The sequence below is a fragment of the Macrotis lagotis genome, chromosome 6 (assembly GCF_037893015.1).
Source record: "Macrotis lagotis isolate mMagLag1 chromosome 6, bilby.v1.9.chrom.fasta, whole genome shotgun sequence".
NCBI lineage: Eukaryota > Metazoa > Chordata > Mammalia > Peramelemorphia > Peramelidae > Macrotis > Macrotis lagotis.
In genome coordinates, this window is record NC_133663.1 from 2,100,315 (window position 1) to 2,123,324 (window position 23,010).

Below are 23,010 nucleotides of genomic sequence, written 5' to 3' on the forward strand. Positions count from 1 at the left end.
CATTTTCACATTGATTGAGTCTTAGGAGCTCTCTGATAAAACTCATAAGCTAAGGACTCTAACTAAACTTTTGAGAGACAGAACCCACAAAGGGACCCAGTGAGGCAGTTCTCCTACTCAAGGTAACCTGGAAAAGAGCAGAAAGGCTGTGCTCCCCGGGGTCGGAGGGGCGGCCCACCAGAGGGGTGGCCCACCAGAGCCAAAGAACTTCAGCCTCCTAGAGGCAGCCCCAGGGCGCTGGGGGTCTCAGCTCACAGCAGCGGGGGAGTCTCCTGAGCTGCACCCTGAGGAGCACCGGGCACAAAGTGGGAGAACAGCGGGGGCCCTCTGCCAGAGGGAGCACCTGGAGCCCAGCCCTCGGGGCATACAGGGAGCAGCTTGGTCTTACTGCAGGCCAGATATGGAAACAGAAGCAGGCGGAGCCTGTAAGCAGGAACCCCCAGGGCATGAGCCCATTGAGCTGAGGGAGGGGAGTGGAACAGGACTCTGGGGCTCTGACCACATTCAGATTCTGATCCCAGTCTAGGCCCCCCCAGCCCCATGGCATAGGGAGGTGCTTATGGTCATTCATAGACCAGGAGGGAGGACAGAGCCTCACACACTGAGACCCTTGTGGGAGTGTCCCAAAAGCTCAGGAAGCACCCCAAAACCAGGCCCAGGCTGGGAAAATGAGCAAGCAGGCAGAGAAACAAAAGGAAGACTACTGAGAAATATTTTGCAAATGAGCCCAAGAAGGATCAAAATACTCAGTCTGAAGATGAGGAAGCACAAGCTCCTGCATCTAAAGACTCCAAGAAAAACAGAAATTGGGCTCATGCTATGATAGAGCTCAAAAAAAGACTTTGAAAATCAAATGAGGGAGTTGGAAGAAAAACTGGGAAAAGAAAGGAGAGAGATGCAGGAAAAACATGAAAATGAAATCAGCAGCTTAGTCAAGGAAATCCAAAAAAATGCTAAAAACCAGCTTAGGTCAAATGGATGAAACAGTTCAAAAAGTTATTGAGGAGAAGAATGCTTTAAAAAGCAAAATTGGCCAGATGGAAAAAGAAATAAGAAAACTCTCTGAGGAGAACAAATCCTTCAGACAAAGAATAGAATTCAGGGAGATTGATGAATTTACCAGAAATCAGGAATCAATCCTTCAAAACCAAAGAAATGAAAAATTAGAAGAAAATGTGAAATATCTCATTGAAAAAACAACTGATATGGAAAACAGACTTAGGAAAGATAATTTAAAAATTATTGGAATACCTGAAAGTCATGATCAGGAAAAGAGCCTTGACATCATTTTCAAAGAATTACTACAGGAAAATTGCCCTGATATTCTAGAAGCAGAGGGCAAAATAGAAATGGAGAGAATCCACCGATCCCCCAGAGAAAGAGATCCCAAAAAAACCAACCCCTAGGAATATTATAGCCAAGTTCCAGAACTCCCAAGTCAAAGAGAAAATATTACAAGCAGCCAGAAGGACACAGTTCAAATATCGTGGAGCTGCAGTCAAGATCATACAGGACTTAGCAGCAACTACATTGGAAACTCGTGGGGCTTGGAATACAATATACCGGAAGGCAAAAGAGCTTAGAATGCAGCCAAGAATGAACTACCCAGCAAGGCTGAATGTCCTCTTCCAGGGAAAAAGATGGACTTTCAATGAACCAGGGGAATTTCAAAGGTTCCTTTTGGAATGACCAGAGCTGAACAGAAGGTTTGATCTTCAGATACAGGCCTCAGTGTGAAGCATGGAGATTGGAGGAGAGGGGGAAATATGAGGGACTTAATGAGGATGAACTGCATGTATAGAAAAATGATACTGATAATATTCATATGAACCATCTCAGTTAATAGAGCAGGTAGAGGGAGTTTTTATAGTTGAAGCACAGGAGAAAGCTGAATTCAAAGACAAAATATGGTGTAAAAATGGAGTCAATAGGAAAAAAAGGGAAATGGAATGGGAGAAAGAAAAAGGAGAGGGGGAATAGTCCAAGATATTTCACATAATAAGATTTTTTTTATTACAATGAGCTATTGCAATGATATGGAAGGGGGAAGGCAAGGGGGAATGAGGGAACCTTTGCTCTCATCAGAGATGGCTAGGAGAGGAAACAGCAAATATACTCAATGGGGTATAGACATCTGGAGTAAGAAGGAGCGGGGAGCAGGGGGAAGGGGTGGGGATGTGAATAAAGGAGGAGAGGATGGACCATGGGGAGAGAGTGGTCAGATATAACACATTTTCTTTCTTACTTCATGCAAGGGGCTGGGATTGGATGGCCTGCCCAGGACCATAGGGCCAGGTGGATTCTGGGCCTAAGGGGTGGTATGGGGGCTCAGGGCTTCTTGGCCCCAGGACCAGGGATCTGTCTGCTGCGCCACTCAGTGACCCTACAGCAGAGTCAGAGTGAAAGGAGAGAGAAAATAGAGTACATGGTAGTGGAGAAATAAGAAAGGAGGGAGCTGCGATCAGCAATGGCAATGGTGGAAAAATATGGAAGTAACTTCTGTGATGGACTTATCATAAAGAATGAGATCCACCCATGACAGAGTTGCTGGTGTTGGAACAAAGACTCAAGCACATTTTTTGTTATTATTATTTGGGGGAGGGTGCAGGGCAAGTGGGGTTGGGTGGCCTGCCTGGGGCCACATAGCAGGGTGATCTTTGGGTGTCTGGAGCCGGATTTGGACCCAGGTGCTCCTGGCTCAAGGGCCAATGCTCTTTCTGCCAACCAGCCACCCCTACTATCATTACTATTTTATTTTATGTCTTTTTTTTTCTTCTTTTTGGTTTTTGCAAGGCAGTGGGGATCAGGTGGCTTGCATGTCACACGGCTGGGTGATGGTTGGGTTTATGATGCTGGATATGGGTGCTCGTGGCTACAGGGCTGGAGCTTTGTCCATTGCACCACCTGGCCATACCTACAATTATTACTATTATTTTTTTTTAATTTAAAATTTTTTTCTCTCCCCTTTACTTTTTTCGCTAAACAAGTCTATCTATATTCATGGGGGAGGAGGGTTATTTTGTTTACTTTGTTTACTTGTAAACAAGAATATTTTATTAAAAAAGAAACATTTGTACAAAATGAGAATAAAAAATAAATTAAAAAAACATTTTCACATTAATACTCACTAGGAAAATTAGTCTAGTTTTTGTTCCTCTGTTTTTGGCATTATATTTGTGTCATAAAAGGAATTTGGTAGGACTCTAATAGTATTGGAATTAATTGTTCTTTAAATGCTTGGTAGAATTCACTTTTGAACCATTTATCCCTAGAAATTTTTTCTTAGGGAGTTCCTTAATGGCTGGTTCAATTTCTTTTTTTTTAAAGATGGGGCTATTTATGCGTTCTATTTCCTTATCTCTCTTCATCTGGGTAATTTTTTTATTGGCATACAATTGAGCAAATTTTTCCTAATGACTGCTTTAGTTTGTTCTTCATTAATGGCAATTTCTCCCTTTTCATTTTCAACACTGGATGTTTGTTTTTTTCTTTCTTTCTTTTTAATCAAATAAATCAATGGCTAATTTATCTTATTGGGATTTTCACCCGTAAAACGAGCTCACAGTGCTAGCAACCCAACAGTTTTCTTACTTTCAATTTTACTAATCTAATCTTTGGTTTTTAGGATCTCCAATTTGGTGTTCAACTGGGGATATTAATTTATTCTTTTTTCTAGTTTTTTGCTTCAGTTCTCATGTCCAATTCATTTTATCTATTCTTTCTCTATTTTGTTAATGTAAGAATTTAGAGAAATAAAATTTTAGTATGTTGTCTCATTGCCGTTCTCTCTCTCTCTCTCTCTCGGGTTTTTTTTGGCAAGGCAAAGGGGGTTAAGTGACTTGCCCAAGGTCACACAGCTAGGTAATTAGTAAGTGTTTGAGGCCACATTTGAATTCAGGACCTCCTGACTCCAGGACTGTGCCACCTAGCTGCCCCGTTTCCTTTCCCTTTAGTGAAATTACTGATTGTTTTGATGATTTGTGTTTTGACTCATTTATTCTTTAGGATTAATTTATTTAGTCTCCAATTAATTTTTAATCTTTCCACTGCATGTTGTTGAATGGAATTTTTATTGCATTGTGATCCAAAAAAAAGATACATTTAATATTTCTGGCTTTCTAAATTGATTTTGAGATTTTTATACCCTAATACATAATCAATTTTTGTATAGATATCATATAATACTGAAAATAGTCTGTTTATCTACATTTTCTAAGATTCTATTCATCTCCTTAGTTTCTTTCTTGTCTGTTTTTTGGTTGGATATATATATAGTTCTAAGAGGGGACAGTTGAGGTTCCCCCACTAGCAGAGTTTTGCTGTTTCTTCCTATATAACTCACTTAACTTCTGTAAGAATTTGGATGCAAATATATTTACTATTGATATTACTTCACTTTTAACAAGATGTCATTTCCTTCCTTCTATCTTTTAATTAGATCTATTTTTGCTTTTGCTTTGTCTGAGATCAAGCATGTTACATATTTTCTTTTTAACTCAAGCATAATAGATTCTGTTCCAGCTCCTTACCTTTTACCCTATGTGTGTTTCTCTGCTTCAAGTACGATTCTATTTGCAAACCACTACTGTAGGGTTTTGGCTTTTGAGCAACTCTGCTATCTGCTTCCATTTTATGGGACTGTTCACCCTAATGAACATTCACAGTTATGATTTACTATATATTTCCCTTCCTCCTATTTCTCCTCTCTTTCTTTTCAACCTTTCCCTCCTCACCAGTGTTTTGCTTCTGTCCACTGCTTCTTCCAATCTGCCCTATCTTCTGTCAGTCTCATCCCCACTTATCTTTTATTTAATCTCTTCCCCTCCTAATTTCCTTTTGGTAAAGATAAATGTCTACATTCAACTGAATGTGTATATTATTCCCTCTTTGAGAAAATTATAAGAAAAAAAGTTCAAGTGATGCCAACACCCTTCCATTCTCCCCTCCATTATAATAGGTCTTTTCATGCCTCTTCATGTGAAATAATTTACCCTATTCTACATCTTTCTTCTGTACCTTTCTCATTCCTTAACTGATTGTTTTTGTCATTCCCTCAAAAATCACCTTATATTCATACTGTTATTAGTGATATTGTTTTTAAGAATTTCAAGTACTGGGGCGGCTAGGTGGAGCAGTGGATAGAGCACCAGCCCTGGAGTCAGGAGTACCTGACTTCAAATCTGGCCTCAGACACTTAATAATTACCTAGCTAGTGGCTTGGGCAAGCCACTTAATCCTATTGCCTTGCAAAAAAAAAAAAACCCTAAAAAAAAATAAAAAGAATTTCATGTATCATCTTAAGCAGCAAATAACGTAGTCCTACTGAATCCCTTGTTTTCCTTTTCCTTTTTATGCTTCTCTTGAGTCTTAAACCTAGAAATCAAATCTATTCAGCTTTAATCTTCTTATTAAAGTCTGAAATATTTTTATTTCATTGAATTACTATTTTCCCTCTTGAAATATTATGCTTAATTTAGCAGGGTTGGTTCTTGGTTCATGTCCTCTGTTACTGAAGAAGAACAAAATGACATCACTAGGTTAAGAGGCAAATTACAATGTGTCTGACTGTGGTGGATAAGACCAATATGAGCTTGGAATACTCTACCACAAGTTGGGTACAAATAGTCCACGTGAACACCTGGGGTGGGTACTCTAAACATATGGTATCTCAAATTTCTTTTGAACTGCTTCCATTCTGCCTTGCTCATAGAACCCAGTACCATCTCTAATGAGGGCACGCCAATGCTGAACAATCTTGGGATGCACAATTAATTCCAAAATCCTTAGGAGAGAATTCAGGGTGTCCCAGTGTCACTTCTTCTTACCCCCCCTATGAGTGCTCGCCATGTGTAAATTTTCCATAAAGTAGTCTTTTTGGCAAGCATACACCTGGCAATCTAACATCATGGCCAAGTCCATCACAGTTGCATTCTCTATAATCATGTCTGAATGCTTGGCAATTGAGCTCCACAAAGGACCTAAGCAGATTCAGATTCCTGACATGATGCTGGTAGACAGTCCAGGTTCAAAGGCATACAGCAATGAGGTCAGCACAAGGGCTCTGTAGATCTTTGGTTTGGTCATCAGTCTAATACTTCTCTCCCACGCTTTCTTTTGGACTCTCCCAAACATTGAGCTAGTTCTGGCAATGTATGTATCAGCCGCATGGTTAACGTGTACCTCCCTAGAAAGGACACTCCCAAGGTAAGTGAACTTATCCACAATACTCAAAAAAGCTTCTCCATTTGCTGTAATTGAAGGTTCTATATATGGATGATATGGTGCAGGTTGATGAAACACCTGGATTTCCTTGGTGTTCATTGTTAGGCCAAAATTAGCAAACAGAGAACTGATCCACACTTTGCTGTATCTCTGCTTCAGAGGCTGCATTGAGGGCATCAACATCTGCAAACATCAGATTATGCAACACTCCCTCCACTTTGGTATTGGTTTGTGGTCTTTTCAAATTGAAGAATTTGCCATCAACACAAGGGTGCAGTGTTTATCCTCTGTAAAGGTATTTTATGACATGGCTGAAAACGTCATGCTAAAAAGCCTGGGAGCAAGGACATAGCCTTGTTTCTGGTGACTGGGAATCCTAAGAGAATCTTCCACTCTCCAGGCAGGTTTTGGATAACCAACGGACTCCCTACCTTGTAGACAGATCTCAACTGGAATAAAATCAGTGCCAGATGCTTTGACACATGAAAGGAGTCTATTAGCATTCAAAACTTCTTCAGTTGGAACTTCCCCTAGTGATGAACTGGGTGCAATTGAGGTAAATGGTCAATGGCTTCTGCACTGATTGATGATGGACGTGCACAGTCCATCTCTCTAGGATCATGTCCCTACTGTTAATCAATGTGGCTCCAAAAGCACTCAATAGTTGAGATGCACCATAGGTCAACTGGCCCATCAACAGCCTTCAGGGCGTCATAAAAGCATTTTGGTTTGTTACCCAAATTTCATCTGCCTTCTTCCTGAGCCAAGAGTCCTGCATTTCTCTAAGGTTTGCCTGCACTTTACTTCTAATGGAATTCAATGCAGCCTATTTAGAAGCAAATGAACTTTCCAGCTGGTAAACCCTGTGGAGTTCTTGTTTTTTCATTTGGCAGCTTCTGTATTTCCCATCATTTTTTTTTTTTAGGTTTTTGCAAGGCAAATGGAGTTAAGTGGCTTGCCCAAGGCCACACAGCTAGGTAATTATTAAGTGTCTGCAACGGGATTTTAACCCAGGTACTCCTGACTCCAGGGCGGGTGCTTTATCCACTATGCCACCTAGCTGCCCCTCCCATCATTTTCATTAAACCAGTCTTGATGTTTGAGAGTGTTCTGACCCAGATGAGCAAATGCTGTGTTGTACACCAAAAAGAAGCCCACTCTTTTTCTGCCCCACTGCTGCCAATTAAGTGTTGCCTCAACATTCCCTCCAAGTTCACAACAAACCATTCCAGCTCCAAGAAACACTCTAATCTCTTGACATCTTCTAATAATCACTTTGTCTTGGGGTCACTGCTTTGATTTTATATATGAGTATTTAGCTTGGAGAAGATAAAACTGATCAGTCCAGCACTCTGCACCACACATTGCCTTTGTCACTCTCACATCTTGTCTATCTCTTCTCCTTACGATCACATAATCTAATAGATGCCAGTGTTTGCTACGAAGTTGCATTCAGGAAGTCTGATTGCGTTTAGGTAAACGGAAGCCTATAATGAGAAGGTCATGAAGTGCACAAGTCTTCAGCAATAGGTGACCATTGCTGTTGCTGTTTCCAACTCCATTCCTCCCAAGGACTCCCTACCATGTCTGAGTCTATTAAAAGTCTCCTAGAATTATGAGCTTGTCTTCTTTTGGAACATTGATGAGGGTCTCCAGATCTTCCTAACATTCTTCTTTGACTTCATCCAGGTTCATCCTAATGGAAGCATGGTTTTTCTGGAAATGGCAATCTCATTGACATGAGCCTGTCTTTCACTCCTTTTGGTAGGTATTCAAGCTATTTTTTTCCCCTTGAAGTATTATGCTCAATATCTGAGGGTAGGCGAATCTTGGTTGTCGTCCTAGTTCTTTTGCCTTCCAGAATATCTTGTTCTATAATTTCCAGTTCATTAATGTTGTAGCTACATTTTGTCCTGTGTAATCCTGATTGTGGCGACTAAATATCTGAATTGCTTCTTTCTGGATGCCTATTTTTTCCTTAACATGGTAATTCTGAAATTTGGTTGTGATAATCCTTGAAGTTTTCATTTTAAGATTTCTTTCTAAAGGTGATCAGTGGGTTCTTTCAAAATTGATTTCCCCCCCCTCTATTTCCAGGATATCAGGACAGCTTTCTTTGATTCCTTTTTTGGAGTATGATGTTCAGATTCTCCTTTTGATTATGCCTTTTGGGTTGTTCAGTTATTTTTACATTATCTCTTCTGGATCTATTTTCGAGGTCGCTTATTTTTCCAAATGAGCTATTTTACATTTTCCTCTATTTTTTCATTCTTTTGATTCTGGTTAATTGATTCTTAAAGTCTCATAACAATCATAAGATTCCATTTGCCCAATTCAAATTTTTAAGGAATTATTGTCCTCATTGAGCTTTTTATCTTGTTTTCACATGATCTTTTCCATGACAATCTTCATTTTTAAGAAGTTGTTTGCTTTTTTTTTGAAAGCTATTGAAGTTTTTTACATAATTTTCTTGCATCATTCTCATTTTTTTTTCAATTTTTCTTCCACCTCTCGTTATTTGATTAAAAAAAATTTTTTTGAGCTATTCCATGAATCCTCTCTGTGTTTGAAATAAATACCCATTTTTCTTTGGGGCTTTGTCCATAGGTGTTCTGACACTGTTGTCCTCTTTTGGGTCTGGGTCTTAATCTTCCCTGTCTTATCTTTCTATGGTCAGATTTTGTTTTTTTTTTTTTTTTGCTCACCTTTTCCAGTCATCTTCTCTACTTTTACATTTGAGCTCTGCTCCTGGGGTGAAAGGGCATTGTCCCAAGTTTCTTGTGCCAGGTTCTGCACTGATACTGCCCTGAGGCCTTCAGAGGAACTTCCTATCTGGTGCTGTCCTGAAGGGGTGGAGTGACTGATGGATAGCACTACTAGAGGTCACATAGGTCTGGTAGCTTATCTGGTGCTGAGCTAAGGCATTTGAAGGATTCCAGTGCAAGTGAGTGCTCATACGCCGAGGTCTATGGGTGATCCTGACATCAGCATCTGTCTGCATAGGGAGAACATGCACACTTGGGGGGCGGGTACAGGCACTGACATTTGCTGTTATGCTAGGCTACATGGGGGATTCCGGCAAAGTTGTCTGTCCATTTACTTAGGAACATGTGGGGTTCAGATGTTAGCATCTACTGAGGTATCTGGGTGGGTCCTGGTACTGGTGCCTGTCCCCTGCCTGGCTATTGCTAAGGTGGAAGGTGCCTGATGCAGATTAGCCTGCTTCACTGTGCTGGACTCAGGCCCTCCAGGTTTGCTGAGATGGGGGGCTTCCTACTGGCTTGCCAGGACATTTCTGTCCTAGACTGTGCTCTGTTTGGGCCAGAAGACTGTTTCACTCCATCTTTTTGTTGGTTCAGCTGTTCCAGGCTTTGTTTGGGGGCACAATTTTCTGGTTGTGGACTATGGAAGGGGTTGAGGTGATTTTTCTCTCACTCCACCATCTTGCCTCCCAGAAGTCCTCATTTCTTTTTTTGAATCACTCACACAGCATGTTGGGGTTCCATGTTCTCTTCAATTTGGATGATTTTCTTTTTTTTAAGTATGTATTCATATGCCCGTCTCATGCTAAACTGCCAAGTATTCAAACTTCTGCAGAGAGCTCAACCCAACAGGATGGCCACATAGTCTGAATGCTAAAAGCATGTCTAGGGCAGCTAGGTGGCATAGTGGATAAAGCACCGGCCTTGGAGTCAGGAGTACCTGAGTTCAAATCCGGTCTCAGACAATTAATAATTACCTAGCTGTGTGGCCTTGGGCAAGCCACTTAACCCCATTTGCCTTGCAAAAAAAAAAAAAACAACCCAAAAAAAGCATGTCTGCCCAGAAGACCATTGAAAAAGATAAGTGCTCAGGGAAGCTAGGTGGTGCAGTGGATAGAACACTGGCCCAGGAGTCAGGAGAACCTGAGTTCAAATCTAGCCTCAGACACTTAATAATCACCTAGTTGTGTGACCTTGGGCAAGTGACTTAACCCCATTGCCTTTTTAAAAAAAGACAAGTGCTCACTCTCATGGAGTTCAAAAGAAAGTGAGACAAAGATCATCTCCAAGTTGTTCTGAAGAACTCTAGAATTGATTTGAGACATGGGAGACAGTGAGTGGCACAGAGCCACTCAGCTTGCTGAGCCCACAACAAAAAAGGAGCTAGACTCCTGGGCAAAACAGAACTGCAGTGGCTCAAAAGAAACCAGAGTTATGTAAATTTAGAGACATTGCTACTCCAAAGGTCCAGATGGACTATTTCTATCTGAGCTGTGGTCATATTGTTTGACTTCAACTTAGCATTATGAGAAAATTTTAGTCCTTTTTGAGAACAAAGAACAACAATCAACCACAGATGCCTGAACTTGTTTATTAGCTCTAGAGGTCATCTTTCCTTATCTTGTTACTGTTTTCCCTATTGATTTAAATGTTTGTGCTCAGTCTTTTAGTATTTTTACATCTTCCTGAAATCTTTGTAATTTCAGTCTTTAGTCCTCACCTCATCTCACCACTAATTTTCTCCTAACACTCAATTCCTGAGTCCCTATTCTCCAATTATAGTTTCCTTGGGGGCTGAATCTCAGTGTCTCAACCTCCTCCTACCCCCCCCCCCCACAAACACTCACACACACACAGACTCTCTCTCTCTCTCTCTCTCTCCCTCCATGACTGGCACTTTGAAGCTTTGTAGCACTGGTGCTAGAGGCCTATCCATTTTGGCATAGCCAAATTAGAGCTCTGTACCACTGGAACTATGAAGAAAACCATTAAATCATCTATGCCTTTATGGAGCTCCAAATCCAATAGAAATGACAACATGGACAACCAAACTCATGCACACCCACACAGACACACAAAGATGGGAATATAACAAAGCAGATAGATATAAGGCAACTACGGATGGAAGAGCCTAGCAGTGATTCCAGTTTCAGTACATTTTGCTGAATTATCAAATGTTTTCTGAGTTCTGTGTTCCTAATACAGGGGTTGTTATGGATAATTCTAGGTGCCACCTGATGGTTTGCTAGGCATGTCATAGCAGTTAACTTTGTGCCACCCAAAGAAATTTGTGGCATATTCTGTTTATTCACATATGCCTGGGGTCCTTAAGGATAACCCACTTCTCAACTACCTTCAAAAACCCCTCCACTACCTTCAAAAACCCCTCCACTTTTAAAAATAAAGACACAGAACTCAACATTTTATTAACATATTATTGGTTGGGGGGGGGGGGGATTCATTTTCCCTCTGAGATTTTGGTTATTTCCTCAGTTTTCTTTTAAATTTATTTATTTTCATCCATTTGTATACATATATTTCCAAGTCACAAAATTTCCTTCCACCCTCCCTTCCCATCCACCTCCTCTCAGCAGGGAAGAGTCAGATTAGCATTTTTACATACATATTTTGTTAAACACATTCACAAATTAGTAAATTTTGGCATGAGTAATTAGGAATAAGGGAAAGAGATGATTTTTATAAAGTGTTCATCCGATTCAGAAGGGGTGGTTTTTTTTTTCCTGTGTGTGTTTTGTTTTGTTTTTCTTCCCCTGGTTGGGGATAATATAGTCCGGAACCGATCAAATATAGTTGTCCCACTTCTCTGGACTGTTGAGAGGAGTTGCTTCCATCAAGGTTGTTCTCAGTTTTCCATAAAGATAATTGCTTTTGGTGAAAGTAGTCTACACATTCAATAGCCAGCTCTACCAATGCACTATTCACCTTGTCTGCTTGTCTGCCATGTGACTTAAGATTCTCCAGAAATTCTTTTCCTCCTTTTGAATACAGAGATAGTCCCCTTTCCATAGCTACCTTAGGGTAATGGACACTGTGTTTCACAAGTACCCTTCTGTTATCTTCCATTTAGGAGTTTCAAAAGTGGATGTGAAAATGTTGAAAGAAATGTTATTCAGAGTCCAAAAACCCCAGAAAATTAAATAATTTTGGAAAGACTTTTCTATTGCATGACACAACCCACTGGGTTGGTTTTGAGAATGAGACCAAGACTTAACATACAATTCCACAATATATCTAAATTGATATGTGAGCTTAATATTAAAGACTGAACCATTCCAATAGTAGAAAAGCAGAGCAGGTCATTTGAATAAGCATAGATAAACTAGACAAGCATCCTTCACCAAAGGACAGAAAAGAATTACAAGGTATAACACCAAAGAGTTTTCAGCACAACTGCAAATGATTTACAATCATGAAAGAATATTCCTAATCACCATTCATAAGCCTACAAAGTGGCAAAGATTAAAACAAAACAAACAAACAAAAAGGAAACAGTCAATACTAGAGGGATGATAGGAAGATAGACACAATAGCACATTGTTGGTGGAGCTATAAAATCAGCATAACCATTTTGGAAAGGTAAATAAAGGCACCAAAAAAAAAAGTTCCTCCTCTTTTGACTACAAGCCTTCTACTGATCAAAACCAATTCCCCCAATAGAGTTCTATATTTAGAGTAGTGACAACAAAGAGCTGGAAGTCAACTGGATGCCTATTAACTGAGTAACAGCTCATCCAATTATTTGAATGTTGTTTCTCCTACTAGAGTGAAAACTCCCTGATGGCAACAACTCTATTTTGCCACCCAGCAGGCACTTCATAAATGCTTACTGTCTTCACATGAATGCAGTGAAATATTATTGTAAGAAATGGTGTCCATATACATCATCTAATACCTTAGAAAGGCATAACCAAGAAAAGAGAGATACCCAATGACTCCAGTGGTTTCCATCTCCCCTGAGGAATGGTTCCACAGAATCCAGGCCTGTCACCTTCCAGCTGCCCCAAAGAAACTCTAACCCTCCCAGGAGCTACAAATCCACCCCGCCTCAGTGATACTCAAAGGATGGTCAAGACCCTTAGATGCTCCACTTCCATGGTCAAGAATTCTAAAATTTCTGTATCCAACCATAATCTATAATCTTTTCACTGCTTCCTTGGACCTCTTTTACATAACCTTACCCTTCATTCTCACTGTAAGCTCCAAACTCAAACCCTCAGTTGTCTTCCAACTCATCTCCCCTGACCTGGATCCTCTCTCTGCTACTCCTTATCTCCACCTCTTGGGGAACACCAGTTCCACTGGATGCTGTCCACCACTCTTGAATCCTTTATCCCCATATTATCTCCCCAACAATACCCAGCCAGGCTTCAGTCTTGGATCACTCCCACCACACATTCTTTTCATCCTACAACAAACGTGTGCTGCCGAATCAAGGTGAAGAAAACCATGCAACTATTCTGGCAGAGTCCACTATACATTTACATTACAACCTCACCTGGGCCCTCACTACTGTGAGCCAATCCTTTTAACTCTCCATGATTAGCTCATCATCTTGCTAGTCTCCACTAAGGCTCTTCCAAACCTCCTCATCCCCCCCAAACATCCCACAGCTCCTTCCCCCCCTCCCCTCAGCTGAGAATCTAGCCTCAAATTTTACAGAAGGAATAGAGGTCATTCACCATGAGCTGCCCCTAATCCTCTCTTCTTCATTTCTCATCACTCAGACATCTGTTCCCTTCTCCTTTTCTTCCTGTCTTACATAATGAAGTGGCTTCACTCCTAATCAAAGCTAACCCCTCTACCTACTCAAGTGATCACCTTCCATAGCATCTCTTCCAGCAGACTATCTCTGTCACCCTCACAATCTCATTTGTCATCCTCCTTTCTACTGGCTCCTTCCCTACAAACATACCCAAATCTTCATTCCCTATCCTATGCTGACGCTGAGGCAAATCTTTTGTTTTTTCTAAATGAAAGGAACTGAATTTCATTCACTGTCCCATCTAGAGAAGAAGGAATGTTGGAGGAGAAGCCCCAGATTCCAGGTGCACTTAGATCAGTGACATGGGCCAGAGCACTTCTTTCCAGTGTTCATTTGCAAAATGTGATATTTGGATTGGGTCTCTTCCTGTTCTAAAATCCAAGATTCTGATCAGTAAGTATTCATAATCTATATGACTTGGATTCATATTAATGCGTGCTTTTAAACAGTTAAAGATCTCAAAGTATGTGTAGTTTCAGAGAGTCTAAAAATAATGATGCATTAGGTTAAAAATATGGGCTCATGCCAGTGTTGAGGAGTGTTCTTTCTAATTAAAAATTTAGGTAGCTGGGTATCAGTGCTATAAGAAAACAAGCTTAAAAGTCCTGCTAAATAATGGAGGGCCCTGTGGACCCATTTGGAAACACAGCAGGCAAGGAAGAAGGTCCATTGGGGAAGGGTCTTGAACTGGGTGCCAGAGGACCTTGGGTCCAGTACTGCTTTTCCAGTACTGTTCAACCTCTTTAGGACCAGTCATTTCAGCCCTAAGGTCCCTTCCAGGAATGAGGAAGGAGATGCACCCTGAAGAGATAAGGCTGCTCCATGGACAGAAAGAAATGGGGGCAAGCCCCTAGGCACCTGGAGTTTCTCTCATTTTTGCCCCGGGAACAAGACAAGCTCTCCCAGTATTTCCCACATGGTAAGTAGGGGCATCCTTTCTGTCAGGCTGAGTAAACGGAGTGGCATTTCTTTCTGTTTATTCTTCTACCCTATCAGATCCTGATCCACCTGATATTCTGCTGATCTATTTCAGATTAGTATCAAATTCTAGAATTTTGAAGATTTGAGGATTTACTTTTCCTAGCAAATCTTGCTTGACTTTGGCTTGTTGACTTCCCTAGTTTATTTTAATACTTAAGTTTTTATTTTATTTTATTTTTTTCAGGTTTTTGCAAGGCAATGGGATTAAGTGGCTTGCCCAAGGCCACACAGCTAGGTCATTATTAAGTGTCTGAGACCAGATTTGAACCCAGGTACTCCTGACTCCAGGGCCGGTGCTTTACCCACTATGGCACCTAGCCGCCCCAAGTTTTTATTTTTTAAAAATAATTCTATACCCAGAAAAAAAGGCAGTGTCTTTTAAAAAGTCAAACATCCCAAAGATTTAAGTATTCTCCTTGAACCACAGTAATATATTCCAGAAGGACCAAAGAAGACCCTGACATTAGAGAGGTGATGCCATGACAAGCAGGTGAAGTGGACTGGAGTGAGGTGGGGGGGGGGGGGCTGTGCTAAGTCCCTGGCCTCACTTTCTCCTCAAGAGTCACCTGGGTCCAGTGGCCAGATAGGAATCAGGACAATTGGAGCTGGCTCTGGATAGGAGGCAGTCAGGGTGATGTGACCTGCCCAAGGTCACAGAGCTAGTAAGTGTTAAATGTCTGAGGCTAGATCTGAATTCAGATCCTCCTGACTCCAGGGCTGGTGCTCTACATATCTATCCACTGTATCATCCAGCTGCTCTGTTGATAATAAACATCATGTGAGGCATAATGGGCATAACAGGGCAATGTTACCAAAATACAGGAAAGGGGGCAGGCAGTTGGTGGCTCAGTGGATAGAGCCCTGAGCCTGGAGTCAGGAAGATTTGAGTTCAAATCCAGCCTTGGACACTTAACTAGCTGAATGACCTTGGGCAAGTCACTTGACTTCTGTTTGTGAAAATGCTCCAGTATTTTGCCAAAAAAAAAGCCCATGAAAAGGATGATCCATGGGGTCCCAAGGGAGAGACATGACTGAACAACAACAAATGAAGATCCAGAGCAGAGTCCAGGTGAAGGGGGGGGATTTTCCCCATTTAGAGGCAAATTCCCCCATTGCTCCTGTTTGCAGATGACATTCTGCCAAATGCTTCCTTTCCCTAAACCTGCAGGATTTCCTGTTCATTCACATGGGAAAGCAACCTTCCTCTGACATGTCCTTTAGGGCTAGCTGGTTTGCGGCTGGGAGACTCTTGGGTCAGGTGGATGAGAAGCTGGGCCCTTCATGAGAAAGGAGAGAGGGTGAGACTGTTTTCAGGAAACTCTAAAACCAAGCTCAGCTATAAAGAGGTTGTATGGGTCTTCATGTGCCCACCTGATATCCCACTGTCTGCCTTCTCAGCAGTGAGGAAGGGGAGGAGAGCTACAATTTAGAACTCAAAACTGTCATCTTTTCACTGGTCCTCTTTTTTCTGGGCTTCCTTACAGTCCCAGAAAGGCAGGGGACATTTGTGCCACACAAGACTTCAAGCCTGGACTGCCCAGAAGGCAACTGGTGGGCACGCACATATGGTTGAGGAAGACCAAAGAAGGAAATGGGCAAAGGGAAAGGGTCATGTGGTAAGGGCAAAGGATGACAGGAAGGAAAGAGGAAGAACTGATCAGATTCTAACCACTGGGTGGAGGAGGCAGAGAGGAAGTGGTCTGCCTCAGAGTCTGAAGTCACATTTGAACTCGGATCTTCCTGCCTTATAGACTGTGCCACCTGCCTGGGAAGGACCTGAAGGCTCCACTGGCACCTTTGCAATGTCACAAAAGAGTGAGGAAGGCTGCCTAACCATTGCCTGGAACTCTAACTGTGAACCTTTGGGAGAACAGGAACCCCAGCAGCCAAGAACAACAGAGATGGTTTGTGATCCAAACTGACAAAGGCATTGCTCTCCAGCCGGGAAGCCGACAGATCCATGGGTAGGTTAATTCAATCATCTCTGGTTTTTGATCATTTCCTTCACAACCACACTCAACCCCATTAAGTCTAATTAGCAAAGACTGTTAAAAAGACAAAGAACAAAACTGTTCCTCCCTTCCTCTTCCTCCTCCTCCTGCAGCAGTAGCTTCTGCGTCATCCTGTACAAGATGGACAATAGACAGGGTCCCTCAGACCAGAGAGGTGGCCAGAGGTACACAGTTCAAACCCAGGAAGCTGTGGACACTCACCTTAATCCACGGGAACAATGAACATCGTGAGACCCTGACTAACCAACGGCTGCCCTGGAGGCCTAGCCTGGCCTTCTCCTCAGGCTCCCTCCCAATGGGGCTCCAGACTTACCTAGCAGTTGCCTGAGTCACCCAATAATATAGGACTCATATTTACCCGAAGGGTGACCCAGACTGACTATTGATCCAAAATAATCTTACAAGGTGAATGAGGTTTGCTTCCAACACCCTGGCATGGATTCCCCATCAAATGTTCCCACTTAGTCATAAAACACAGAATCAACTGTTCAGAATAACTTACTGGAATTAAGCTTGTTTCAGCTACGACCACAATCTAGGAGTCGTTCTGCGCCAGAAACATGGGATATTATAGAAAGGAGGTACAAGTTTTATGATTAGGAAAGAATTCCATGGTCTCCTGGATAACATCAGTCTCCAGGAAAACTGCCTGACCCCCAAGGACAGATGGCGGGGGGGCAACTTAAAAATAGAAGAGAAATGAAAACTTACGTATGGCGAAGTCTCCAAGTTGTCTGTATTGACCAGCACTGGAGGAGGGTTTGCCTGGAAGAAAATTTTCAAAAAACATTAGCTTCCCCCACCAAAAGATGCAAATGTCAGTGAGTCTGGTTGAAGAATTTCACAAATAGGTTGGTGGCTGATTTAGAGGACACTCTCCTGTGAATTTTTCTCAAGCTGCAGTGACCACAGGACAAAGCAAGGCTGAGACTTTAAGAAGCAGACCCCTAGGAAGAGGCCAAGCCAAAAGTCAATTAACAAGTGTGAATCACAACTCCTAGTTCAACCATGGGCAAGTGATAAAAAAAAACCACTTTGGGGCTTCCATGGGCTGTACAGGGGAGTTCTCTAAGGAAAGACATGGGCTGCCTGTATGATGTGGAGGGGAACAGAAGGCTCCCCAAAGTGAGGGGAGCCCCCCTTAGCTGGTAGACAGGCATCCTGGGGCAGGGAAGCTACATTGGGGGCCAAGGAGAGTGGAGACTGAGAAATGCCAAGTTGTGTTGGGGAGGGGGGGGCGACAGGAAAATCCAGACACAGGCTCAAACAGCTAGAATGGGGGATCCCTGCCAGAGGAAGGAGGCAGCAAAGAGCAGGACAAGGACAGTGGAGAGGGTTGTGGTGAAAGTACAAACAAGTGTGGGGTTCAGGAGAAGAGGGAGACGAGGGCAATGAAGGTTCAGGAATCTGCTTATGGGAAGGGCCATTCTGTCCTAAACAGAAATTGGGGGAGGGGGGGAGAGTGTTTCATAAGAGAGAAGGCTCTGTGTGTGTGTGTGTGTGTGTGTGTGTGTGTGTGCGCACGCGCGCCCATGCACACCTGGGTGTAGGTCTTTGTGGGCAGGATCAGTGTGGAATGTCCTCAGGACACACTGCAGCAAGTGGCAGGCTCAGAGTCAGAGATCTTGGAATCATTCGCCCTGCTGTTTTTCTAGAGCAAAGACACCCTAGTTGGGTCCTCTGGTCCCCCATCAAGAGGACTGGGAGGTCCTCGAAGGCTCTTACAAGTTTTCTCTCATAATGCCCCCAAATCAGGTTCTATTTCTCCTGCCCACCCCAAGGCCTTTTCCATTCTGCTGAATCTTCAACTCTGCTGTTTTATTGATCAGAAAATGCTGCCAGTCTCCTTCAATCCCAATGGGAACTAGTCACAAGAACAGTTTCCATGGGTAAATATTCTTACAATTCTGGTCTCACTCTCAGAGTCAAACCTCCAAACTTACTCTCTGGCTGCTCCCACTACTCAATTCACCTTAAGACTCAAGTAATGACTTGGGATTTTTTCTTAAAGAAGTCAAAAGGAAGACTGAAGATTTGCACCTTCTTCAGTCCAGCTGTATGTGTAAGAAATGACAGGGAGACTTGAGCAGTCCCTTTCTTCATTCTACTACCATTTATTGAATTCTTATATGCAAAACACCCCAATGATCATTTTAACATTGCTATATTCTCGCAGTGTTAAATCAACCTGACTGGAAATCATTCTGTAAGTCTAAAAGAAGACACTTGAACTAATAATATTCATTTAGTCATGTTTGGTGCTAAGGAAGTTTCTTACTAAAAAGACAATGGCTTGCTTTCCCTCATTTACTCAATAAAAAGATTTCAGTAAAAACCAAACATTATATAATATAAAAACCAAACATAAAACTTGAGAATTTAAAGACCATAGTTTGATACTCAGAAAAATTCAAACTCCTACATTCTAGTCTTTCTTCTTTTTCCTTCTCTGGGGAGGCCTGCATGGCATTCCCCTACCCCCCTGCAGAATCTGTAGAACAGAGACACCCCTTGACTTCTTCAAGTCCCAAGAGTCACTTCTGCTTCCCATGCTCCCCGCCTTAACTGGAGCACCCTGTTCTCTTGGATAGGACTTTGCAAGATCTAGGAGTAAGCAGGAGAGTTGGGTCAGCCAAAACAGTGAATGTGATGAGGGGACAAGACATGGTATGAAAGGTAAAGCATTCAGAAACGTGGTAATGGTCTTTCTGGACTCTCCTGGTCAAACTAACCTGGAATATCAATAAAGGATGGTAACATGTCACTGGGTTGATGGAGCTAGAAAACGGAGAAGATTCAGAAAGGACATGGGGGAGCTGGCACGTGGCAGGCTCACACTCATTCTAAAGGGCAAATGGAAGGGCCCTCTGGGTAGAAATTGTAGAAGGGCAAATTGAGGATTAATGTAAAGAAAAACCTAAGAATCCAACATCCCCAAGAGAAGTGAACTACTTGTGGAGTATGCTAAGCAGGAATCTCTAGCTAAGGGTTAGAGAAGATGGCTGGGAGGTCCCTTCGGCCTCTAAAATGGTATGACTCTGGGCCTCAGGAGAGGGTCATTCCAGCTAGCTCCTTTCACTTCCTCCACCTACTCTCCTGGAGGTTTGAAGTCAGGGAGACAAAGTCTGTAGCAACACCTGACCTGATCCCCAGTTCTCTACTTCTTCCTCCCAGTGTCCCTGGATCCCAAAAAAATCCACCCTCTCTCTTCTTCAGCCTAGAAACAAGTTCCTATTCCCTTAAAACAAGCCTCCTAATCCATCTATTCCTCAGTAGCTACAGACCCATCTCCTTCCTTTTCTGACAAAACTCCTTCCAAAGACCCCTATAATCAATGTTTCCACTTCTATTCCCCAACTTTCCTCCTGAATCCCTGCAGTCTTATTAGTCTTCCCTTTTCATGTTATCATTCCACCCAAAGTCATCAGTGACCTCTTCATTGCCACAGCCAATGGCCTGTTCTCACTCTCATTCTCGAAGACCATCCTGTGCCTTTGCACACTGTGGGTCACCCTTTTCTCTTCCCAAAGCCTCCCTTCTCATTTTCTTTTCTTCTCTCTCTCTCTCTCTCTCTCTCTCTCTCTTTCTGCAAGGCAATGGGGTTAAGTGGCTTGCCCAAGGCCACACAGCTAGGTAATTATTAAGTGTCTGAGGCCGCATTTGAACTCAGGTCCTCCTGACTCCAGGCCCAGTACTCTATCCATTGCACCACCTACCCATCCCCAAAGCCTGCCTTCTCAGAAGTCTCTTATAGCCCTGCTCTATCCTGGGTCTCATCCTCAGTCTCCTTTGCCAGATTTTCATCTAGGACATACCCATGAACTACAGGGGTCTCACAAAGCTCTCTCCTAGGCCCTTTTCTCTTCTCCCTTTAAACTATTTCACTTGATGACCCTATTTCCTTTTTGCATATTGTTATCAGACAAGGCAGCTAAGAGAAGGCTGTTAACTATACCCCATCCTTGGATGGACAGAAGGCAAAAACCTTTCCTTAAAGACAAAAATCCACATAATGAAAATGCTAGTCCAATTCATTTTTTTTTTGTGGGGGTATGAATTTGTGAAGCTTTCTTAGAATGCCCAAAGGTTTTCCTTTTCCTAATCCAAGTCCTATAATGACCTCATGCAGACTCTCAGCTCCACAGGTGACTCCACTAGCTCCCCCAGCAGCTGAGGAATCAAGTCTTTTGGGGGTGGGGGTGGGGAATGCTCCATAGGACAGAAAGAGAAGTTAAGGGTGAAGAGAGAGGGGGACATTTTTGATTTAATGTCAGGACAAACTTCATTATGATGCCAGTTGTCCAAGAATAAAACCAAGCAAGCAAATCAGCAAATATTTATTGAACTCCTATGATGGGTCAGATACTGTACTAAAGTCTGGGGACAGAAGTACAGAGAAGCAAGTCAACTGACAAGCACAGAAAGACAAATGTACAAGTAGCTACAAGTGTATGGGGGGAAGGGGAAAGAACAAAGACCTAGTGGGGAGACAGACGGGGGGGGGGGGGGAGAGAGAGAGAGAGAGAGAGAGAGAGAGAGAGAGAGAGAGAGAGAGAGAGGGAGGAAGGGGAAGACAGAGAGAGAGATGCCTGGACAGCATGGTCCCAAATCCTGGGCCATATGAAGCCGTGACATCTCTCAGGTCCTCTGACTGACAGCACTGATCCAAAGCTGCAAAGGTCCCCTTGATTCTGAGAAGCCAAGGAGGGGAAGCTGGAGAGGCATCCAATGAGCCCGAACCGCAGAGAAAAGAGAGAGAGACCCCTTGGGGTCTAAGTCTCTCCCAGGCATGGAGTATTCCTGTCACCATGACTGAAGCACTGGTTGGGGAGAACCAGAGTGAGGTCAGTTCAGCTGTTGGCAGCGCACAGGTGCAAAGAAAGGTGCAGGAGTCCAGATGTGCCTTTAGAGGACACAGGGAGACAGACACAAGGCAGAGGAAGGAGACTAGAGAAGTTGCCCAGCCAGATCTGCACTTCGAGGAAATGCCCTTGGTGGAGGCGGGAACCCATGGAGGAGGCTGCAGCCTCTAGCTGGGCCAAGAGTCAAGGACAAACTTGGTGGGAAGACTGCATGTGGGAGCCCAGGTCAGCTGGTCAGCTTGGAAAGACTGATTCCAAAGAACTTCTTGTACAGAAATAACAAAGGTAAAAAACAATTCCAGTTGTAAGATTTCTCCTTTCAAATGATGCTGTGTCACTAAACCTCAGTTACTTAGATTTAAAAATTATGCCAACCCTGTAAAGAACAGTCTCACCTCCTTACTCAAAACTATCTTTTATTTATAGATTCAATCTATCTACAATGAACAGAAAAGGTTTGACTTGACGCAGTTCACTCGCTCTGTTCTCTATGATTTTACAATGATTTAATTTTTAATGATTTCTTTTAGAGTGAAGCAAGGATGAAGCAGAATCACAGTCAGTTTTGTCTTGCTAATTCGTAAGTGGCTGCAAGCTGCAGGCCAGCCTTTCCTTCTGTCCGCGAGCCGTTTCTTTAGAGTGAGAAGGCTGGGAAGAGAAGCAGGCCAGGATGGGGTCACATCCTCCACTGGTTCGGAATGCTGCTACCCCGGCTGTTTTTTTCTGAAGGATTCAGCTCAGGGACTAACTCAACCAGGATGAAATCCTCTCCATTATTATTCTATTGAATAAGGCTGAATAGGAGCAGGATGGTTTTTGACCAAAAGACAATGAATGCCAAAAAGCTGGAAAAGAGACCTGCTACACTAAAAGATGTGTTAATGAGAACAGTGGGGAATATGGAATCTTGACTTTTGGCCTAAATAGATTAGATGAAAATGTATTTTCAAAGGGAAAAAACCTTTAGTCCTTTTATATCAATTAATTGCCCGATTTCTCAAGCTAAAGCAAGAATCATTTGTTTTTCTCAAAAACATCTGGTAAACCATGAGGCTGTCCAGTGTCCAGCTTCACCTACCGGACTAGATTTACTAAGATTAGAAAGCAATAAGCAGGTTTTTTTGTTTCTAAGATGAAATGAAGTTTTCTAAAAGAAACACTATTTCAAAATTATCTAACCAGAATATCAAAATTCTACCAAATAGGTAATCTATGGATAAAAAGTAACTAAACCACTAAATATTTGGTATTCTTAAAAAATAAAACTGATGCTCTTAGTAAGCTAAAGGCTCCAAAGAACCAGGAAACCATTTCAAACATTGAAGGAGGCAAAGGTGAGAGAGAGAGAGAGAGAGAGAGAGAGAGAGAGAGAATGAATACAGGGGAAA

The 23,010-nt window shown here is 42.5% G+C and overlaps 1 protein-coding gene across 12 annotated transcripts in view; it reads right to left on the bottom strand.

Moving 5' to 3' along the window:
* Positions 1 to 23,010, bottom strand: part of DLG1 (discs large MAGUK scaffold protein 1) — a 193,969-nt gene that overhangs the window by 70,079 nt on the left and 100,880 nt on the right. For all 12 annotated transcript variants that reach the window (XM_074190569.1, XM_074190567.1, XM_074190575.1 and 9 more), the window contains one exon: positions 17,472 to 17,525. In XM_074190569.1, the coding sequence (XP_074046670.1) occupies positions 17,472 to 17,525 (54 nt within the window). The remainder of the gene's footprint in view (positions 1 to 17,471; positions 17,526 to 23,010) is intronic.